General features: G+C 37.5%; 1 protein-coding gene across 6 annotated transcripts in view; it reads right to left on the bottom strand.

Moving 5' to 3' along the window:
- The window catches only part of ZNF570 (zinc finger protein 570), a 38,192-nt gene that overhangs the window by 7,732 nt on the left and 5,779 nt on the right, over positions 1 to 24,681 (bottom strand). For 4 of the 6 annotated variants that reach the window (XM_049622117.1, XM_049622122.1, XM_049622119.1 and 1 more), the window contains 3 exons: positions 21,167 to 21,250; positions 15,009 to 15,135; positions 14,588 to 14,683 (listed from right to left, as the gene is read on the bottom strand). In XM_049622117.1, coding sequence (XP_049478074.1) covers positions 14,588 to 14,683; positions 15,009 to 15,135; positions 21,167 to 21,250 — 307 coding nt within the window. The other 2 variants (XM_049622123.1, XM_049622120.1) reach the window with 2 other exon arrangements.

Below are 24,681 nucleotides of genomic sequence, written 5' to 3'. Positions count from 1 at the left end.
GGCAACAAAAGGAAACTACTTCAACATAATAGAAGCCATATATGAAAAGCCAACAGCTAACATCATATTCAATGGTGAAGGACTGAAAACTCTCCTTTAAGATCAGGAACAAGGCAAGAATGCCCACTTTGACCACTTTTAGTCAGTATAGTACTAGATGTTCTAGCCAGAGCAATTAGTCAAGAAAAATACATTTTAAAAATCCAAATTATAAAGGAAAAACTAAAATTTGTAGATGATATGCTCTTATATGTAGAAACACTAAAGACTCTACATCACCCCCACCACTTAGAATTAACAAATTCAGCATAGTAGCAAAATACAAAGTCAACACACCAAAATCAGTTGTATTTCTATGCACAATCAACAATCTGAAAAGGAAATTAAGAAAACAACTCTATTTACAATAGCATGAAAAAGAATAAAATAGGAATTAACGAGATGAAAAACTGGTACAATGAAAAAACTACAAAACTTTGCTGAAAGAAATTAAAGAAGATGTAAATAAATGGAGATATCCTGAATTCATGGTTACAACATTAATATTACTAAGACAGCCATACTACCTAAAGCTACCTACAGATTCAGTGCAACCCATATCGAAATTCCAATTATGTTTTTTTCAAGAAATAAGAAAAATTCATATGGAAACTCAATGGACCCTGAATAGTCAAAACAATCTTGAAAAGGAAGAAGAAAGTTGGAGATCTCACACTTCCTGACTTCAGAACTTTCTTCAAAGTTCTACAGTAATCAAAACAGTGTGGTACTGGCATAAAGAGACATACAGACTAATGGAATAGAAAACAGAAAGTCCAAAAATAAACCCTCACATGTATAGTCAAATGACTTTTGATAAGGGTGCCAACAAATAGGAAAAACCCACAGCTAATCTTATTCTCATTGAGGAAGAACTGAGCACTCTTCCACTATGGTCAGGAACAAGACAGGAATGTCCACTCTTACCACGGGTATTTAACATAGAACTGGAAGTACAAGCCACAGCAATCAGAAACCACAAGAAGTAAAGGGCATCCAAATTGGCAAGGATCTACTACTTGTAGATGACATGATACTCTATACAGAAAATCCAAAAGACTCCACCAAAAAACTGCTAGAATTGATACATGAATTCAGTAAAGTTTCAGGATACAAAATCAATGTACAAAAATCTGTTGCATTTGTATAAACCAATAATGAAGCAGCAGAAACAGAAATCAAGGAATCAATCCCATTTGCAACTGCACCCAAAACAATAAGATACCTAGGAATAAATCTAACCAAAGAGATGAAAAGACCTATACTCTGAAAACTATAAAACACCGATGAAAGAAACTGAAGACAACACAAAGAAATGGAAAAACATTCCATACTTAAGAATTGGAAAGCAAATATTGTTAACCTGTCTATACTACCCAAAGCAATCTACACAATGCAATCCCTAGCAAAATACCAATAGCATTTTTCACAGAGCTAGAACAAACAATCCTAAAATTTGTATGGAACCACAAAAGACCCTGAATAGCCAAAGCAATCTTGAAAAAGAAACGCAAAGCTGGAGGCATCACAATTCCAGACTTCATATTATATTACAAAGCTGTAGTGATCAAGACAATATGGTACTGGCACAAAAACAGACACATAGATCAATGGAACAGAAAAGAAAACCCAGGAATGAACCCAAAACTATATGGCCAAATAATCTTTGACAAAGCAGTAAAGAATATCCAACAGAATAAAGTCTCTTCAACAAATGGTATTGGGAAAACTGGACAGAAACACGCAAGAGAATGAAACTGGACCACTTTCTTACACCATACACAAAAGTAAATTCAAAATGGATTAAAGACCTCAATGTGAGGCAGGAAACCATTAAAATCCTAGAGGAGAACACAAGCAGTAACCTCTTTGACATTGGTCGTAGCAACTTCTCACTAGATAGGTCTCCTGAGGCTAGGGAAACAAAAGCAAAAATAAACTATTGAGACTTCATAAAAATAAGAAGCTTCTGCACAGTGAAGGAAACAATCAATAAAACTAAAAGGCAACCTACAAAATGGGAGAAGGTTTTTGCAAATGACATATCTGATAAAGGGTTGGTATCCAAAATCTGTAAAGAACTTATAGAACTCAACAGCCAAAAAACAATCCAGTTAAGAAATGGGTAGAAAACATGAATAGACATTTTTCCAAAGAAGACATACAGATGATAAGGGTGCCAAGACCATTCAATGGGGAAAGGACAGGCTTTTAACAAATGCGGTGAAAATTGGATATCCACATGCAAAACAATAAAGCTGGGCTCTTGCTTTACATCATATACAAAAGTTAACCCCAAGTGGATCAAAGACCTAAATGTAAGACCTAAAACTGAAATATTTTTAGTTGTTAACATAGAGAAAAAAAAATCCTCATAACATTGACTTTAGCAATGATTTATTGGTTATAATACTATAAAACAGACAACAAAAGAGGAAGTAAAAAAACTGAATTTCATAAAAATTAAAAACTTCTATGCATTAAAGATTAAAATCATCAAAGTAAAAAAGCAACCCACAAAATGGGGTGAAACATCTGCAAATCATGCATCTGAAAATGCATATATATCCAGAATATATAAAGAACTCCTACAACTCAGTAAGAAAACAATTTAAAAATAGACAAAGGTCTTGAATACACATTTTTCCAAAGAAGAGATACAAATGTCCAACAAGCATGAAAAGATGTTCAACATCACTAATCATTAGGGAAATGCAAATCAAAACCACAAAATGCCACTTCATACTCATTAGGATGGCTACTGTTAAAAAAAAAGAAAGAAAGAAAAGGGTGGCTGGGTGGCTCAGTTGGTTGAGCATCCAACTCTTGATTTCAGCTCAGGTCATGATCCTAGGGTTGTGGGACTGAGCCCCATGTTGGGCTCTGAACTGAGTGTGGAGCCTGCTCAAGAGTCTCTCTCTCCCTCTGCCCTTCTCCCCTGCTCGCGCGCTCTCTAAAATGAAAAAGGGGAAAAAAAAGATTAAAAACAAACAAGAAAAGAACAGGTGTTGGTGAAAATGTGGGGAAACTGGAACCCTTGGCACTGTTGGTGAGAATGTAAAATGGGAGAGCCTCTGTGGAAAACAGTATAACAGTTCCTCAAAAATTAAAAATAAAATTACCATAAGATCCAGCAATTCCACTTCTAAGTATATACCCAAAAGAACTGAAAGCAAGGTTTCAAACAGGTATTTTTACCCATATGTTCATAGGAGCATTATTTACAATAGCCAAAAGATGGAAGCAACCAAAACATATGTCATTAAATGGATAAACAAAATGTGATATATACATACAATAGAATATTATTTCACTTTTAAAAAGGAAGAAATTGTGGGGCACCTGGGTGGCTCAGTTAGTTAAGCATCAGACTCTTGATTTTGGGCTCAGGTCATGATCTTATGGTTCATGAGTTCAAGTCCCGTGTTGGGCTCTGTGCTGACAGTGTGGAGCCTGCTTGGGATTCTCTCTCCTTCTCTGCCCCTCCCTGGCTTGCTCGCTCTCTCTCTTTCTCTCTCAAAATAAATAAGCAAACATTAAAGAAAAAGGAAACTGTGACACCCGCTACAAGATGAATGAACTTTGATTACCCCATGTGAAATAAGCCAGTCAAAAGAAGACAAACGCTGTATGATTCTACTTATGTAAGGTACTTAACAGCTGTGCAAGTCACAGAGAGAAGGTGGAATGATGGTTATTGAGACTGGGGAAAGGGAGAATGGAGAATTACTGTTTAATGTGTATAGTTTCAGTCTTACAAGATAAAAAGAGTTCTATGGCAAGATGCTGGTGATGGCAGCACAACACTATGAAAGTACTTAATGATAGTGAATAGACAGTACTTTAAAAACAGTTAAGAGTAAATTTTGTTATATGTGTCTTACCATAATTAAAATAATTTTAATGTTTTTAATGTGAGACAAAAGAATAAAATCCTGAATAAGGAAGAGACCTTATAGATAAGTAAAAAGAACTATGGTCCATTAAAAGCAGACAAATGAGGGGCGCCTGGGTGGCTCAGTCGGTTGAGTGTCCGACTTCAGCTCGGGTCACGATCTCGCGGTCCGTAAGTTCGAGCCCCGCGTCAGGCTCTGGGCTGATGGCTCAGAGCCTGGAGCCTGCTTCTGATTCTGTGTCTCCCTCTCTCTCTCTCTGCCCCTCCCCTGTTCATGCTCTGTCTCTCTCTGTCTCAAAAATAAATAAACGTTAAAAAAAATTAAAAAAAAAAGCAGACAAATGATGTGAAGAGACAATTTTAAAAATAACTGGGTAATAAAGGCATGTAACAAAATCAATCTCATGTGTTCAAAGAAAACTAAGAAAACACATTATGATATTATATTTCATCTACCACGTTACCAAAAGGTGTAGATGCGTCCTTTCTCATTCAGAGGGCGTGTATATGGGTATAAAATTAGAGCAACATGGTAGTGAGTAACTAGATCCTTTAACAGTACACAGGATCCCTGTCCAGCAATACAGCAGGCTAGTTAAAATGACAAACCAGACATATTAAAACAAACAAACTTAAGATGTTGTGTAAAAGAGAGAAAATATCTTTTTAGATGTGTTGCAAATCTGGCAAAAAATTAAGGTAAACTCCCAGAGGTCAAAAAGACTTCAAAAGTTACTTTTGAGTCAGTAAGGGGCAACTGTTTAACCTGGATCAGTTTAAAGCATCAGTTTAACCTGGATGAGAAAGAAGGTCATAGGCACATCTAACTGGAATTTTAGGAAAAGAAAATACAGTGAATAGGGGAGTAATAATATGTGAAGAAATAACCATTGATCATTACCCAGAAACTGTTAAGGCCAGAATGGTCAGATACAAGAATCATAATAAATCTTAAGTAGAGCAATTAAAATGAAATATGGGGCACCTGGGTGGCTCAGTTGGTTGAGCCTCCAACCTCACCCCAGGTCATGATCTCATGGTTCACAAGTTCGAGCCCCACGTCAGGCTCTGTGCTAACAGCTCAGAGCCTGGTGCCTGCTTTGGATTCTATGTCTCCCTTTCTCTCTGCCCCTCCCCTGCTGACACTCTGTCTCTCTCTGTCTCAGAAATAAGTAAAAACATTAAAAAAAATGTTTTTAATGAAATCTACATTTAGGGGTGCCTAGGTAGCTCATTCAGTTAAGCATCTGACTTTCGCTCAGGTCATGATCTCACGGTTTGTGAGCTGGAGCCCTACACAGGGCTTCGCACTGACAGTGCAAAGCCAGCTTGGGATTCTTTCTCTCTCCCTCTCTCTCTTCCCCTGCCCCCACTCTCTCTTTCTCTCAAAACAAATAAATAAACTTAAAAAAATTACATTTAGATAAACCACAGTGAAAATATACAGTAACATGAACAAAGAGAAGGAAGTTTTTAAAAGAAGCAAGGAAGAAAATATTAACAGAACTGACTTCTCAATAGTAACTATAGAAGGCAGAAAAGTATAGAGTGTTATCTTTAAGGTGCTGAGAAAAATAACTGTCAATTTATGAATGCATATATAAAAAGATTCTTACATGCATGATATCAAAATAAATATACAAAACAAATGAATAAATAACAAAATAGTTTATATAGTGTATTTATTGATAAAGGATTTGACACAGGTAAAAGTTCTGGTATATAGAGAATGGTGAATGAAGAAAATGAAACGTAGGTAAATCTAAACAACACTAAAATTAATGGTCTACTTTTGTAACTTCATAAAACAAAATAACCATTTATGAGATTAAAAGAAATAACTGAAATGAGAGTAAGTGAAGTTAAAACATTCTAAGGTTCTTATATCTTTAAGGGAGGAAAAAATTAAGGTAAAGAATGATTTTAGACTTTGTTAAGATGATTATAGAGTTAAATTTTTTTAAAGATTTTATTTTTAAGTAATTGCTAACCCAATGTGGGGCTCTAACTTACAACTCCAAGATCAAGATTGAAGGCTCTGCTCACTGAGCTAGCCAGGAGTCCCATAAATGTTAAATTTTCTAAGCTAATCAATACAAGAAAAAAAATAGACTGTATAACTTTCAAATTAGCAGATGGAGAAAAAGTCAAGAAACAAGAAAAAAATGGAAAAAGAATTTATAAAAGAAAATAAGATGGTAGAAATAAGTCCAATTCAATTAGTAATACCAAAACATGTAATTGACTGCCATCATTTAGTTAAAACACAGATTATCATAGAATGAAAAACTTTTTAGCTATATATACTGTTTACAAGAGAAACACAGAAAATAAGAGAATAAAGGGATAGAAAAACTACATCAAGTATTAACAAAAGAAGACTAATATAGCTACACTAATATCAAGCAAAATAATTAAGACAAAAATCATCAGTAGATTTAAAAAGGGTAACAATAATATATGGAAGAATTTACCAGAAAGATAGAACAATCCAAAAACATATGACCTAATAAAATATTTTCAAAACAGAAATAACCAATTGTCAGAATTCTAAAAAAAATGTATATATTCATCATCAGAATTTTTTAAATAATTTTTTAATGTTTATTTATTTATTTTGAGAGAGAGAGAGAAATAGAGAGAGAGAGAGCGTACGTGCATGGCGAAGAGCCAGAGAGAAGGGGAGAGAGACAGAATCCAAAGCAGGCTCCACAGGGTCACTGCACAGAGCCTGACATGGGGCTTGAACCCATGAAACCATGAAATCATGACCTCAGTCAAAAATCAAGAGTTGGATGCTCAACCAGCTGGAGCCATCCAGGTGCCCCTCAGAGATTTTTTTTAAATCAATAAAGACACAGAAGATTTGATCAGCAAAATTAATGAGCTTAATCCAATGAACATATATCAAATGCTGTACACTCCACAACCAGAAACAGATAACATTTTTTAGGACACAACAACCACTTAACCACTAAGACATAAAATAAGTTTTCAAAGAATTTGAATTAAATAGACCATCTTCTCTAACCACAATGCAATTAAAAAATTTTTAATTTGGAACTTAAAAATTCCACTTAATTCATGGGTCCAGAAGAAATCAATGGAAATTAGAAATGATTAGATATACATGACAACAAAAAGATGACATATCAAAACATGTGGAATATATCCCTAATATAGTCTTAAGTGCTTATAATAGAAAAAAGAAAGCCTCAAAAATAATGAATTATCTAACTTTAAAACTTAAGAAAAGAAGGGCACCTGGGTGGCTTAATTGGTTAAGCATCCAACTTAAGCTCAGGTCATGATCTAGTAGTTTATGAGTTAAAGCCCCGCATCTAGCTCTATGCTGACAGCTCAGAGCCTGGAGCCTGCTTCAGATTCTGTGTGTCTTTCTCTCTCTGCCCCTCCCCCACTTGTACTCTGTCTCTCAAAAATAAATAATAAACACTAAAATTTTTTTTGAAAAAACCCAAAACTTAAAAAAAGAGAACAGCATAAATAAATGCAGGAGGAATTAACTAATAAAGAGGAGGAATAAATGAAATTTTTAAAAAGATAAATTAGCGTCAGTGAAGAGAAAAATGACTGAAAATACTAAAAAAAAATGATAAATCCATGGAAAAATTTGTTTCTCCCTTTTTGGGAGGAAAAAGAGGTCATAGTTACATATACTACCAACTTTAGATAAGAGAAGATAATGGACAACTTTAATAAATTTGAAAATTTACATAGGACATAAAAATTCTCAGGAAAAAATGCTGTAACTTCATTACTATAGGAGAAACAGAATCTTAGAACAAACTGAATTAGTTCTTTTCACAAGAAATTCTTTTTACAAGAAAATCACAGGACAAGATGAACAAAGTTCTACCAAACATTCAAAAAACAAAGAATTTTGATTTTACACAAATTATTCTAAGGAAGAAAAAGAAGAATACTCACCAATAGATTTTATGAGACTAGTATCTTGATTCTAAAATCTGACAAGAAGAGTTCATGAAGGAAAAACTGAAGGTCAACTTCACTGATTAACATAGATGCAAAAAATATTAAATATATTGGCAAAGAGCAAGTAGCCATGAATGAAAAAGCTGTAAAAATGGATTGGTATCAGGACTACAAAGTTGGTTCAACATTAAAAATGTAATATGTAATTCACCACATTAACAGATAAAAAACTAAAAACCATCTAATCATCTATGGATAAAGAAAAACATTTATTGAAACTCAAAAGCTTTCCACAATGAAACTCTAGCAAACAGGAACAAAAAGGTATCTACCAAAAACCTTTAAACATCAGAATTATTAATAACAAAATATGAAAGCACTCTCATTAAGACCAAAGGGGAAAAGAATGCCTGCTATCATCACACAACAAAAAGAAATAAAAGGCATCCAAATAGGCAAGGAAGAAGTCAAATTTTCACTATTTGTAGACGACATGATATTCTATATAGAAAATCCAAAAGACTCCACCAAAAAATTGCTAGAACTGATACATGAATTCAGTAAAGTTGCAGGATACAAAATCAATGTACAAAAATCTGTTGCATTTCATACACCAATTATGAAGCAGCAGAAAGAGAAATTAAGAAAACAATCCAATTACAACTGTACCAAAACCAGTAAGATACATTGGAATAAACTTAAGCAAAGAGGTAAAAGACCTATATTCTGAAAACTATAAAACACTGATGAAAGGAACTAAAGATGACATAAAGAAACAGAAAGATATTCCATGCTCATGGACTGGAAGAACAAATACTGTTTAAGTGTCTGTACTACCCAAAGCAATCTAAACATTTAATGAAATCCGTAGCAAAATAACAACAACATTTTTCACAGAAGAAGAGCAGATAATCCTAAAATTTGTATATGGAACCAGAAAAGACCCCAAATAGCAAAAGCAACTTTGAAAAAGCAAAGCAGAGCTGAAGGCATCATAATTCCAGACTTAAGTTACATTACAAGGCTGTAATAATAAAAACAGTATATGGTGCCAGGGGTGCCTGCCTGGCTGGCTCAGTTGGTGGAGCCAACTGACTCTTGATCTTGGGGTTGTGAGTTTGAGCTCCACATGTGGTGTAGAGATTACTTAAAAATAAAATCTTTAAAAAAAAACAGTATGGTACTGGCACAAAAATAGACATATAGATCAACAGAATAGAATAGAAAACCCAGAAATAAACCAATAATTATATGGTTATCTAATCTTCAACACAATAGGAAAGCATATCCAATGGAAAAAAGATAGTCACCTCAAAAAATGGTGTTAGGAAAACTGGACAGCAACATGCAAAAGAATGAAACTGGACCACTTTATTACACCATACACAAAAATATTTGCAAATAACATATCTGATAAAGGGTTACTATCCAAAATTATATATAAAGGACTTATACAACTCAATAGCCAACCCCCAAATAATCCATTTAAAAAATGGGCAGAAGACATAAACAGACATTTCTCCAAAGAACATATACAGGTGGCCAACAGACACATAAAAAGATGCTCATCATCACTCATGATCAGGGAAATGCAATGGAAACTACAATGAGATATATCACTTCTTACACCTGTCAGGATGGCTAAAATCAACAGCACAAGAAACAACAGGTGTTGACAAAGATGTGGAGAAAAAGGATACCTCATGCACTGTTGGGAATGCACACTGTTGCAGCTACTGTGGAAAACAGTATGGAGCTTCCTCAAAAAGTTAAATATAGAACTACCTTATGGTCCAGCAATTGCATTACTGGGTGTTTACCAAGAATACAAAAACACTAATTCAAAAGGATACATGCACCCCTATGTTTATAGCAGCATTATTCACAATAACCAAATTATGGAAGCAGCCCAAATGTTCATTGATTGATGAATGGATAAAGACAATGTGGTATATATATACAATGGAATATTATTCAGTCATAAAAAAGAATGAAATCTTACCATTTGCAATGACATGGATAGAGTTAGATAGTCTTATGCTAAGTGGAATAAGTCAGACAAAGACAAATACCATATAATTCATTCATGTGGAATTTAAGAAACCAAACAAGCAAAGAGAAAAAAGAGAGAAAAAGAGACAAACCAAGAAATAGACTTAAATACAGAGAACTGATGGTTACTGGGGGTAAGGGGGGGTTGGAGGATGGGTTAAATAGGTGATGGGGATTAAGCAGTGCACTTGTGATGAGCACCGGGTGATGTATGAAATTTTTGAATCATTTACTGTACACCTGAAACTAATACATGATATGTTAACTAACTAGAATTAAAATAAAAACTTTAAAAAAAGAATGCCTGCTATCACTACTTTAGTTCATACTGTACTGGAGATCTAAGATAGGGCAATAGGAAAAAGAAATTAAAGGTATAAGAATTTAAAATGATTCACAGATAGCCTGCCCATAGAAAAAAATCCAAAGAAATCTAAAAACTATTAGCATTAATGAGAAAGCTTGGCAGCATTGCTGGATATAAGGTCAATGTATAAAAGTTAAGTTCATTTTAAAACATGAGCAACAAATAAATATATATATATATATATATATATACATACAATATTTTAACATAGTAACAAAACTAAGATGCCTAGGAATTATTCTAACAGAAGATATGCATGGCCTTTATGAAGAAAATTATAAAACATACCAAAGGAAAATTTAAAACCTAAATAAATGGAGAGATAAACTACAGAATAAAAAATTTACAAATAGAAAAATTTACAAAACTGATATAGAGTATAAGTAAAATTTCAATCAAAGCCAATCACTTTTTTTGTTGTTTTCTGGTGGAAATTGACAAGTTGGCTCTAAACTATTCAGATGGCCAATGGGCAAAGAAGAAATTCTGAAAAACATAAAACAAGGTGTAGGGGACTTGCCCTAACAGATATCCTGTTCTTTTTTTTTTTTAATGTTTATTTATTTATTTTGAGAGAGAGGGAGAGTGTACATGAGTAGGGGAGGGAGAGAGAGAGAGAGAGAGAGAGAGAGAGAGAGAGAGAGAGAGAGAGAGAATCCCAAGCAGACTCCATGCTCAGCATAGAGCCAGACATGGGGCTCCATCCCACGAATTGTAAGATCACCACTTGAGCTGAAATCAACAGTCAGATACTTAGCTGACTGAGCCACGCAGGTGCTCCAGATATCCCATCTTATAATAAAGTATTTTAATTAAGAAAGTGTGGTACTGGCATAAGGAAACAGAGATCAATGAAATGGAATAGAGCTCAAAATCAGACCCATAAATATACTATAATCCGATACATTAAGATGCTTAGTCAGTTAAGCATTTGATTCTTGATTTTGACTCAAGTCATGTAACATTCTGAACAATGAGCAAAGAGAGCTCATTTCTTCAATAACTCTAGGACATTTGGTTTTCCACTAAGGCACAGAAATTAAATTCTTACTTCAATCTCAAAAATCAATTTCAATTGATTCAAGCCCTAAATATGAAAGGAAAATCTTTAGAAGACAATTTGAGAATATCTTTATGATTTTAGAATACAAAGTTTACTTAAAACAAAATACCAAAATCAAAAATATAAACTACAAGCATATATATAAAAGACAACCTTCCCCAAAATGAGCAAAAGACTTGAGCAGGCACCTCACAAAAGTGGAAATCCAAATCCAAAAGATGCCCAATTTATTTTGTAATCAAAGAAATTCAGATGGCAAGTATAGCAGATAATATTTCACACTCATCAAATTGGCAAAAAAATTTTTAATTGGTCAATTTTGAGTATAGAGCAGTGAGTACTCTCACACACAACTATGAGAAATGTAAATTAATACAAGCACTTTGGAAAGTAAATAGCATTATTTAGTAAATTCCTGGCTATGTTCTCTATACAAACTCCAGCATTTGTACACCAATAGTCACGTATAAGGTTCACAGAAGTTAACATTTATAATAGCACAAAATGAAAACAACTCAAATGACCTTCAATGGATAAATTATGGTTTACATGGTGGAATACATTACATTTGAGCAGACAAAAATTCAGGAAACCATAGCTACTAAAATTAACACAGATAAATCTCAGGAATATAATTTTGAGTTTAAAAAAAGTCAGAATTACATGCATAATATATTTCCACATGTAAAAAGTTGAAAACACAAAAATATAATATTTTGTTTAGGAGTATATGGTATACTAAAGAAAAGGCAAGAATGGGGCGCCTGGGTGGCTTAGTCAGTTAAGTGTCCAATTTTTTATTTCGACTCAAGTCATGATCTCACAGTTGTGAAATCAAGCCCTGAATAGTGCTCAAGCTGGGCATGGAGCCTGCTTAAAATTCTCTCTCTTGCTCTCCCTCTGCCCCTCCCCCATGCTCTGTCTCAATCTCTCTCTCTTTCTAAAAAAAAAAAAAAAAAAAAAAAAGAAGAAAAGAAAAAGAAAGAAAGAAAGAAAATGCAAGAAAAGATAACAAAATTGTAGAATAATGGTTTCTCCAGTGAGGGTTGGGGATGGATCATAGGTGGGGAATAGTATACCATTAGGCAGGGGCCCTCATGAGTCTATAATAACATTGACAATTTTCTATTTCTTTTTTTTTTTTAAGATTTTATTTTTTTTTTACTGAGCCAGTCAGGTGCCCCAACAATTTTCTATTTCTTAAGCTAAGAAGTATGTACCTGGGTTTTTGTTCTATTAATATTTAAGCTATATACATATATTAATATACATTCCTGTGTGTGTGATTTATTTAATAATAATTAATAAATAAAATTTAACCATATATTCCTTGAAACTACAGTTCCACATCAAATATTTTTCTTAAAAAACTGAACAAGGATATAAAAGACTGGAGAGAGGTAGCGGGGGGTGAGGTGAGTTGGGGAGTGGTAGTGACAAGAGATGTTTACAATGTCCCTAATTTTCTTTTGAACTTTAGTCCTCCATTTTACCTTAATGCTTCCTATGTCTATCTAAAAATCCTTCCTTTTTTTTTTAAGTTTTTATTTATTTAATTTAAGAGAGACGGAGACAGTGTGAGCAGGGGAGGGACAGAGAGAGAGAGAGAAGGAGAGAATCCTAAGCAGGTTCCTCACTGCTAGCACAGAGCCTGATGTGGGGCTCAAACCCACAAAACCAAGAGATCATGACCCCAGCCAAAACCAATAGTTGGAAGCTCAACAGACTGAGCCACCCAGGTGCCCCTAAAAATCCTTCCTATGCCACAACCCTAAACTCTTTAGTCTCTTCTCTCTGCAATGGTTTCTAGCTTCTGCCCTGTGTTTTTGTTGTTGTTGTTTTTAATTTGTTTTTATTTCTATTTCTATTTTTTATTTTTTGAGAGTCAGAGACAGAGCACAAGTGGGGTTGGGGCAGAGAGAGAGAGACAGAATCCGAAGCAGGCTCCAGGTTCTGAGCTGTCAGCACAGAGCCCAAGGAGGGGCTTGAACTCCCTGGCTGTGAGATTATGACCTGAACCAAAGTTGGATGCTTAACCAAATGAGCCACCCAGGTGTTCCTGACCTGTGTTTTTGTTAGAGACCATCATCTTCTCAGTTACCCAGGTTCCTTGGCCTCTCACCTTTTTGTCTGATCGTCCTTATACCAGCTTTCTTTTCAAATATGCTATTTATAGTTAATACTGTATCTCTGCTACTAGTCTATCAATTGTTTGATTACTTATACAAATATGAAGCGCTCTAACATCTTGCATGTACTTTGTTTAAAAATTCAGTAAATGTTGGAGCACCTGGGTGACTCGGTCGGTTAAGCATCTGACTTCAGCTCAGGTCATGATCTCACGGTCTGTGAGTTCCAGCCCTGTGTCAGGCTCTGTGGTGATAGCTCACAGCCTGGAGGCTGCTTCAGATTCTGTGTTTCCATCTCTCTCTGCCCCTCCCCCCCTCAAAATAAACAGTAAAAAAAATTTTAATTCAATAAATGTTGATGAAACAATGAATGAACTGACCACTGAGAGAAAAATGAGGCATTTGGAGATTCACTACTACTACAGCAATAGCAAGTAACAGCCTTTGAGTTCACAGTATGAGACAGGAACTCTTCAAGTACTTTAAAAGAATTATCCTATTTTATAGAAAGGTTAAGTAACTTGCCCAAAATTTTACTGCCTGTAAGTGTCAAGATCTGAACATGGCACTTGAGTTACAGGTGTCTGTAAAGTTCAAAAGCTTATCAGGTTAGGAAAAGATTTTTTGAAGACTGGAAGAGTTCTTAGAAAGGAGAGAGCAAAGTATTAAAGGAGAGATAGTTAAGAATAACAAATTCGGGGGGTGCCTGGCTCAGTTGGTTAAACATCAACTCTTGATTTTGGCTCAGGCCATAATCTCACAGTTTGTGAGATCAAGCCCTGTGTCAGGCTCTGCGCTGACAGGGTGGAGCCTACTTGGGATTCTCTCTCCCTCTCTCTGCCCACTGCGCCCCCCCCCACCCCAGGTCTTGCTCTCTCTCTCCCTCTCTCCCAAAATAAATAAATAAACATTAAAAGGAAGAAAAACAAATTTGTGAGAATGCTCTAAAAGGTCCCAGTGTCTAGTAAAACCTAGAACATCCAAGAACATGCCACCAAAGAAGAGTGAAGGGGTGACACCTCTATGTCCAGCAGAGCTGTCACCTGCAGAGGTTTTTGCCTGCCTATTTCTATTTCCTCTTCACTCACCTGAGCACAAGCCTTTGGCCAGCTCTCTCGTCACCATCCAGGGCTCTTTCCCTTGTTCCAATAATAATATCACACTTGGCTTAGAAAAGCAAAGTCCTGCATATATGAAAAGAAACAATTTGGTCATGCTGTGATATCCCAGAACTCATAACCAATCCTTTGATTAACGGGGAAGAGGAAGCTTACAGTAAGTTGGAGACAAATGTGTAAAGACATGTGTTCAAAGTACAGGAAAGCTAAAGCTTCCAACACAGATTAATAATAGACCCATCCACTGGCAACTCCACAAATATTAAACCATTACTTTGGCACAGCAACAGATATTCTGCCAAGCACTGAGGATGCTATCCAAAGATTCATAATGGTGGTAGCAAAGAGGCCCTTATAAGTAGAAACTCAATTTTGGAAGAAATATTCTTACCTAGGGACACCAAGATCCTATAATTCTCCAACATCACATTACTGTACAGATGCCTTTGAGAAGAATTTAGACAATCCCACTCTTCTCTGGAGAAGTCTACAGCCACATCTCTGAAGGTCACCAACTCCTGAAATGAAATCAATAAATGAAGTGAAATAAGTTCATCTGTTAACATACTCACTTTATTTGTTCTGCCCCAAGCATACTGGGCTCTCCTTTATATTACATCCTCAACTATATGTCAAGCATGTTCCCCCTCAGGCCTTTTGTACTTCTCAGATCATTCTGCATAAAAATAGCAAACTCTTACCCCTGTTCCCCATTTCCTAGCCCTCCTTTATTGTTCTCCATGGCACTTAATTGTTATTGTCTGCCCCAACCTCCACTGACACGTGAAGTCCATAAGGGTAGAGTACATTTTTGCTTTGCTCACTGCTATATCCCTAGTTATAGAAGAGTATTTGGCACACATGAGGCATTCAAATATTTGCTGGATAAATTGAATTAATGAAAGAATGGTTTGAAAAGTTGAAGAAACTATGAAAGGATCAAAAATGAGACCAGAAAGTGCTTGCTATATCTCTGAAAATTGTGCTAGACCAAGCAGAGAAAATCACCAGTTCCATTAAAATTCAAATACTTTGGAGTGCCTGGGTGGCTCAGTCAGTTAGGTGTCTGACTTCGGCTCAGGTCATGATCTCACAGTTCATGAGTTTGAGCCCTGCATTGGGTTCTGTGCTGACAGCTCAGAGCCTGGAGCTTGCTTTGGATTCTGTGTCTCCCTCTCTCTCTGCCCCTCCCCTGCTCACACTCTGTCCCTCTCTCTCAAAAATACATAAACATTAAAAAAAATTTTTTTTTTTATCGAAGGAAACAATCAGCAAAACTAAAAGGCAACCAATAGAATGGGAGAAGATATTTGCAAATGACATATCAGATAAAGGGTTAGTACCCAAAATCTATAAAGAACTTATCAAACTCAACACCCAAAAAACAAATAATCCAGTGAAGAAATGGGCAGAAGACATGAATAGGCACTTCTCCAAAGAAGACATCCAGATGGCCAACCAACACATGAAAAAATGCTCAACATCACTCATCATCAGGGAAATACATAACAAAACCACAATGGGATACCACCTCACACCTGTCAGAATGGCTAACATTAACAACTCAGGCAACAACAGATCTTGGCGAGGATGTGGAGAAAGAGGATCTCTTTTGCATTGCTGGTGGGAATGCAAGCTGGTGCAGCCACTCTGGAAAACAGTATGGAGGTTCCTCAAAAATTAAAAATAGAACTACCCTACAATTGCTCTACTAGGTATTTATCCAAGGGATACAGGTATGCTGTTTCAAAGGGGCACATGCACCCCAGTGTTTATAGTAGCACTAACGACAATAGCCAAAGTATGGAAAGAGCCGAAATGTTCATTGATGGATGAATGGATAAAGAAGATGTGGTATATATATACAATGGAGTATTACTCGGCAATCAAAAAGAATGAACTCTTGCCATCTGCAACTATGTGGATGGGACTAGAGGGTATTATGCTAAGTGAAATTAGACAGTCAGAGAAAGACAAATATCATATGACTTCACTCATATAAAGACTTTAAGATACAAAACAGATGAACATAATGGAAGGGAAGCAAAAATTATATAAAAACAGGGAGGGGGACAAAACATAAGAGACTCTTAAATATGGAGAACAAACAGAGGGTTATTGGAGGGGTTGTGGGAGGGGGGATGGATTAAATGGGTCAGGGGCATTAAGGAATCTACTCCTGAAATCATTGTTGCACTATATGCTAACTAATTTGGATGTAAATTAAAAAAATAAAATTAAAGAAAATTTTTAATTCAAATACTTTAATCCAGAGTACTTAAAATTTTGTGCAAAGAAATGGGTGTTCTGCTTATAATACTGATTCTACCTACAGGGCCTGGGCAAAGTTCTTAAAAACTTGGGCTATGCTGTGATTAAGCTGGATTCTGGATTTCTAGATGTCTATAATGTGACCACCTGCTGATGAAAACTAACATATGTGTTTGTGTGCATGTATGCATACATTTATATATAGGTAACTATGTATTACAAAATTAAAAGAGGTGAATCTGTCAAGGCAAGAAAATATTTATTGGGCATTTGATAAAATTTTGTCATAGTTAAACTGTCTCTACAGAATAAAAATTATTGAAGTGTTTTACAACACTCAATAAGTTTTTTTCTTATTTAATTATATGAAGTAGATTGTGAGCTTCTTCATCTCTGCTCTACCAACAATAACATCCCTCATATGTTACATATATGCTTCCAAAAACATTTTCCTTACCTTATATAAATATATATAATAAATGTATAACTATTTTTAATATATGACATACATGTTTTCAATGATTCTGTTTTTTATTATTTTTTTTTATTTTAGAGAGGGAGAGAGGTGGGAGAGAGAGAGAGGGAGGGAGGGAGGGGGAGAGAGGGAGAGAGAGAGAGAGAGGGAGAGAAACTTAAGCAGGCTCCACAGTCAGCGTGGAGCCCAACACGGCTTGATCCCACAACCCTGGGATCATGACCTGAGCCGAAATTAATAGACGCTCAACCAACTGAGACACCCAGGAGGTACCCCTCAATGATTCTTTTGATGAAATTTAATGAAAATAATGACAATGTCAATATAATGAGCTTAAAGTATTACTTTCAAATATTTGACCTCTAACAAATGATCTCTTAAAATATTTGACCTCTATATATACAATGGAATATTATTTAGCCATAAAATGGAATGAAATCTTGCCATTTGCAGCAACATGATAGATCTAGAGAGTATAATACTAAGCAAAATAAGCCAGTCAGAGAAAGACAAATACCATACGATTTCACTCATATGTGAAATTTAAGAAACAAAGCAAATGAACAAAGGGAAAAAGACAAACCAGAAAACATTTTATTTTATTTTATTTTATTTTATTTTAATCCAAGTTAGTTAACATATAGTATAATAATGATTTCAGGAGTAAAATTCAGTGATTTATCACCTACATATAACACTCAGTGCTCATCCCAACAAATGCCTTCCTTAATGCCCATCACCCATTTAGCCTGTCCCTCCACCCAACACCCCTCCAGCAACCCTCAGTTTGTTCTCTGTATTTAAGAGTCTCTTAAGGAAAAACAGATTCTTAAATATAGAAAACAAAAAGATGGTTACCAGGGGAAAGGTGTGGGAGGTAGGTGAAATAGATGAAGGGGATTAGGAGTGCACTTGTCTTGATGAGCACTGAGTAATGTGCGGAACTGTTGGATCACTATATTGTACACCTGAAACTAAGCACTGGAAGTTAACTACACTGCAATTTAAAAAAATAAATAAATGAAAATAAATAAATTTAACCTCTAACCAAATACGTGTGGTTTCAAAATCCATTCATAATTATAATCAAGCCAGTATGAAGAAAGTCAACAGTTCCCTTCACCTTTTTGCCTTCATAGAAACATGGCTCCCACCTGAGAGGACCTACTACTTCCCCTGAAGCCCTGTCATGTGGTGACTGTTTTATCTCCCACACTCCTTGTACCACAGCACCCAGAGACCTCTTTGCTCCTTAAATTTGTTTCTAGACCATTACCCCTCCCACCTACCTAAAAGCCACCTAGTTTTAAACATTCATGAAATCAGACTCTATCATCCCTGTTTTAGTTACCTACCAATTCCTGGTAGATACCAATAGTCTGTCATTCCTTTAACACCTCAGCATCTGACTCACTGTCACTCTCTCCAGCACTACTCCTATCATATATAATCTTTGGTCCTTTCAATATCTATATAAATAATCCTCCCAACATCCAGGGCTCTCAGCTGTGTCGCTTCTCTCCTCCAGTAGTCTTGTCTTCCACACTTGTATAGTCATTCACTTCTATTGCCATGCCCCAGACTTTGTCATTACCAATAAGTAGCAAACCCTCCATAATCTCAACTCTCACTATCCTGACTTCTTCCTCCTATATTCCAACTTTTGCCCTCTAGTACCCCAATTAGGAAAATTCTCTGACCCCACTAGAACCTACAAATCACGTTCTACTTACCACATTTTCAATGTTTCTCAACCCCACATTCCCTCACTTCCTACCACAACCATTTGTTATGGATATACCCTCAGTTTCCCTGCCCTTAGTCACCTGGTTAAACCACAGCCATCTCTCAGAATACTCTACTTCTGTACCCTGAACAGCTGAACTTTGCTGGAGAAAGTCACACCAATCATGCTATCTGGTCTCACTTTAAATTCATGACACTAACGTCAAGTGGACCAAAATGCTACCTATATGATACATTTCTCTAGTCCATTCATTTCCCCACTCTCCTAAATGACCATTACATATGTTTTCCTCTCTCCTCAAGTCTTCAATATCTCCTTCCTCATCCTTACTAGTGATCTTGCTGTTTCACTAGAAAAACCAAAAGCCATTCAAAGAGAATTTCCAGAAATTCCTACAACATCTACACATATATCTGCATCTGTCCTACATACTCTAACTTGCTCCTATTACTACTCTATATGAACAGCCACTCTCCTAATAAAGGCCAACCCTTCCACTTGTCCACTAGACCTCAGCTCCTCTCACCTACTCAAGCAGTGTTCCATCACTCCCCTCTTTGCTTCTCTTCATCTTCAAATTTCCCTTTCTACTGAATCTTGAACATCAGCATACAGATATAAACCCATCTTTAAAAAACCTTGTTGTTGGGGCACCTGGGTGGCTCAATTGGTTGAGTAACCAACTCTTGGTTTTAGCTCAGGTCGTGATCCCATGGTCATGGAATAAAGCCCACACTGCGCTCCATGCTGAACATGAAGTCCGTTTGGGATTCTCTCTCTCCTCTTTCTTAACCCCTCCCCAACTCACTTGTACATGTACACTCTCTCTCTCTCAAATAAACATTAAAAATTACAGTTCAAATTAAAAACCTTGTTGACCAGTTTATCCTTCAGATACCACCCATCTCTCTTACTTCCTTACAGCTAAATTATTTGAAAGAGTTGTCTATATTTTCCATTATTTCTATTCCTGCAAGAATCACATAACAGAACATGTGTAACAGAATCACTTTGACTGCTTTGTTGAGAATAGACTAAAAGAAGGGTGGAAGCAGACAGAAAAGTTAGAAGACTATAGCAGTAATCTAGGTAGGAGATGACAGTTCAGACCAGAATGGAAGCAGCAGTAAAAGTCGTCAGCCTCTGGATACATTTTGAACATAGAACAAATAGAACTTCACGATTGGAAGACTTTTAAGTTGAGCATCTGAGATAAGGAAGTATGTGAGAGTTTCCTAACTGGTTTCCCTGTTTCTATCCTTGTTCCATTCGGTTAATTCTCAATAGTAGCCAGAGTGATTTTATTAAATGAGAGTTAGATATGTCACTTCTATGCCCGCAAACTTACAGTGGCTTGTTTCACCAAGTTTGAAACGTTTGAGTTTGACATATCTACTACATAACCAAGTGAAGATACTAAGTCTAGTTGATTGGATATAGAAGTCTGGATTTCAGGAGAGAGGACTGGGCTGTATATAATTTGGTGGTTGTCAGCATATAGATGGCATTTAAAGCCATAAGACAGACTGAGATCTCCAAAGGAGTGAGTGTAGATAGAGAAAAGAAGAGGACCAAAGACTAAGACCTTTTACTTAATAGGTGCTTAATAAAAAAATGTTGAGTGAATGAATGTTTGGACAGAGACTAATGAAGAAGTTGGTCTGTATCTTGGGGAACAGCATTCCAGGCAGAGGAAACAGCAAGTGCCAAGGTCATGAGTTAAGAACGTACTCAGCAAAAAAAAAAAAAAAAAAAAAAAGAATGTACTCCGTTCACTACAAGGAAGCTAGCTAGTGTGGCTAGAACTGAGTATGTGAGTTGCAGAGTGACAAAATGAGGTCAGAAGGATAGTCAGGGACCAGATTATGTATGGTCTTGCCGGCCAAGGCAAGGACTTCAGCATGTATCCTGAATGAGGTGGGAATCAACTGCTGGAGAGTTTTAATAAGTGACATGAGATTAGTTACTCAGTAAAGTGTCAGCATAAGCAAAGTTAATGTCTGCTTTGACATCTGAAGAGCAGGAAAATCATTCAGGAAAGAAAACACCAACTCACCTGGTACATGGCTTTAAGAAGTCCAACAGCCATTCTTTCCTCTTCTTGGCTCTTCTCTTGGGAAATGGCAGTGTCCTTGGATGACTGAGATGGGGAAAAGAACAAGAAAAGGTAGGGTTTCCCTATAGCATCCAGAATCACCAGCCTAGAATTTTTCGGCTTCTCTTTCCTCTGTTACACCCTTCCTTCCAATAGAAAGAAAGCATACTGGAGACCTAGAAATTTGTTTGCATACAAGTTAACCCATGCCTAAATCACTTCCTTATTATTTTAACAGTAGATTTTCTCGATTTTTACAAATAAAGACTCTGAGGAATGTAATCATTTACATAAAGGCACACAACTAATGACTAACTGTACCAAGATCAAATAAAGGTCTTCTTGACTCCACACTCTCTCTCCTCTCCAATAGACCAGTGGTTCTGAAACTTGGTGGCACACCGGCATCACCTGGCTGGCTTCATAGTCTCAATCAGTCCCCCCACATACTCATTCTTAAAAACTATAGCGCCAACCACCGTCTGCTGACACAGAACAGTCAGCGGCCACGACCGTCACGCTCTCCCAAAGCTTGAAGTCTCAAACACTGGAGTATCGCAACCGACGTTCACTCTCATAACCCCAGTCACAAAGAGGCCGAGGGTACTGGAACAAACGGGGGACACAATACCCTCCACACCCCCCACACCCCCACTTACAGTCTCACTCTGTAGCATCAACTATCGACTCACTCGCACCCACAGTCACAGATACGACGTGCACAGGCACATCGGATGACAGTCTCACACTGTATGACAACCAACCACGATCTCGCACCTAGAGTCACGCCGAGGGCCCGGAAACCGACGACCGGGTGACCCACAAGCCATTCCTCAGCCCATTCCCTACCTGCAGAAGTAACTGCGGGAAGATCCCGTCTCCGCCCTGAATGCTCAGGCAATCTCTACCCCGGCCCACCTCCTGCCCTAAGAGCCTGATGGAACCCACCCCCGCGGGCCCGGAAAGAAGCTACTGGGCCTCCGGAGGACACAAAGGGGCCGCCGGCCCAGTAATCGCAGGGGCCACTGGGAAATGTAGTCCGGACCAGAAAAAGCGGCGCTGCAGAGTCCGACTACACTGGCGCGTCTCCGCCGGGGGATTCGTAACACCGCCCCTCTGCCCTGGGTCCTCCCACGCTGACTTCTTCCTGGCCCTACAGTGGGAGCCCAGATCTCACTTCGGAGCCTGGGTCCGCCACGGGAACGGGGTAGAGTGTCAACTAGATGGCCTACGATTGAAGTGCGCAGACACAAGTGCTCCGTCCACCTCTCTTAGCAACCAGGCGCAGAACTTAGAGTCGCGGAACAGCCGCAGGGGGTGAGGTTCGGAAGCGCGCGCCCACGCAAACGGAGTGAGGGGCGAGCACCTACAGTTGTGCTGGGGTACCCGAAAAAGTGTGTGGGACAGGGAGGGCAGGGAGTAGAGTGCGCAGGTCCCGACTTCCCTAGAGCGTTTCAGCTTCGGAAATGGTTACCTCAAAGATCGCAGGGAAAGGGTCGGGGTATAAAGTGTCACCCTTGCATACCGTTCTTGTATTTGTGATTTGGTGATGATGGGTGTGAATGTGTCCTCCCTTCCTAAAATGGCTCTTCTACCGGGTGTCTTCCAAGTTCCCTTATTCTGTCCATTCAGATACAAATGTCACATCTCCAAAAATGCCTTCCCTGATCACACCACTCTGACCACTTTAATCTGACTCTATACTCCCTTAGAATGGTGTTTAAATTTGAACAAGTTCTGTAACCTGGCTAATTTTGTGAGTGGTGCCACGACCCTCTGATTCTGTCATTGTGTGTCCGTGTAAAACCCTAGGTGTTGGGGCGGGCATGCTGTTTTTCTGTGACCATGTGTGAGATTGTGTTGTGTGTGAGAATGTGCTATAATAGAAAGGGACTGCCTGGTGTAAAGTGGAGTAGAAGTGTGATATAATAGTGTGTGTGGACAGATCCTGAGGATTATACTAGTGGATGTGGATGGTGTGTGGAATTTTTCCTTGTGGTATCAAATTAGAAAGCACCTAGTGGGTGCCAGATGCTCTTGGAGGTGCTGGGATAGACATAAACAAAATAACCTTTTAAAAATAGCAAATAGAGGGGCTCCTGGGTGGCTTAGTCAGTTGAGCATCTGACTTTGGCTCAGGTCATGATCTCATGGGTGTGGGTTCAAGCCCAGCATCAGGCTCTGTGCTGACAGCTTGCTCAGAGCCTGAAGCCTGCTTCAGATTCTGTGTCTCCTTCTCTCTCTGCCCCAACCCTGCTCATGCTCTGTCTCTGTCTCTAAAAAATAAATGTAAAAAAAAAAATTAATACAAAAATAAAGATAAAAATAGCAAATAGAAAGTGAGTAGAAGGGTAACCTCAAGAGGCTTAATACATGTGTAATTTTGTTTTAATGTTTACTTATTTTGATAGAGAGGGCAGGGAGGGGCAGAGAGGGAGGGAGAGAGAGAGAATCCCAAGCAGACTCCATGCTACCAGTGCAGAACCATGAAACCATGAGCCCCTAACTGTGAAACCAAGAACCGTGAAACCATGACCTGAGCTGAAACCAAGAGTTGGATGCTTAACTGAGCTACCCATGGGTCCCTACATGTATAACTGAGTAACAAATAGAAATCTGGATCCAGGGACGCCTGGGTGGTTCAGTTGGTTAAGCATCCGACTTTGGCTCAGGTCATGATCTCACGGTTTATGAGTTCAAGCCCCGCATCTGGCTCTCTGCTGCCAGCGTAGAGCCCGCCTCGGGTCCTCTGTCCCCCTCTCTTTCTGCCCTTCCCCCACTCGTACTCACTCGCTCTCAAAAATAAATAAACATTTAAAAACAAAAATCTGGGGGCACCTGGATGGCTCAGTCGGTTAAGCATCAGACTTTGGCTCAGGTCATGATGTTGCAGCTCAGGGGTTCGAGCCCCACCTCAGGCTCTGTGCTGACAGCTGCGAGTCTGGATCCTACTTCGGATTCTGTCTGTCTCTCTCTCTGTCCCTCTTCCGCTCACACTCTGTCTCTCTTTCAAAAATAAATGCACATTTTAAAAAATTTTTTTAAAAATAAAAATCTGGATCTACACAAGGAATGAAGAGCATCAGAGATAATAACTACTGGGTAAATATGTAAGACTTTTTTTAATATTATTTAAATCTTGTCCAAAGATAAATTATTGTTTAAACAAAAATATAAACAATGTAGTTTAGGATGTGAATGTAAATCATATGACAACAATTGCACAAAGACCAAGAGAAGAGAAGTAAATGGAAATAAACTATTGGAAGTTTCCTCCGTTCTGTGTGAAGTAATATCACTTGAACAAACACCATAAGTGAAAGATGTATACTCTAAGTCCTATAGCAACTACTAAACTAAGAAAACAAAAAGTTATAGCTAATAATCCAACAAGGGAGATAGAATGGAATCATAAATTATCATAAATCACTCAATCCAAAAGAAGTCAGATAAAGAAAGGAACAAAAAACAGATGG

The sequence above is a fragment of the Panthera uncia genome (genome assembly GCF_023721935.1).
Source record: "Panthera uncia isolate 11264 chromosome E2 unlocalized genomic scaffold, Puncia_PCG_1.0 HiC_scaffold_19, whole genome shotgun sequence".
Taxonomy (NCBI): Eukaryota; Metazoa; Chordata; class Mammalia; order Carnivora; family Felidae; genus Panthera; species Panthera uncia.
The sequence above is the reverse complement of the archived record's forward strand: the minus strand, read 5'-3'. Positions and strand labels throughout refer to the sequence as shown.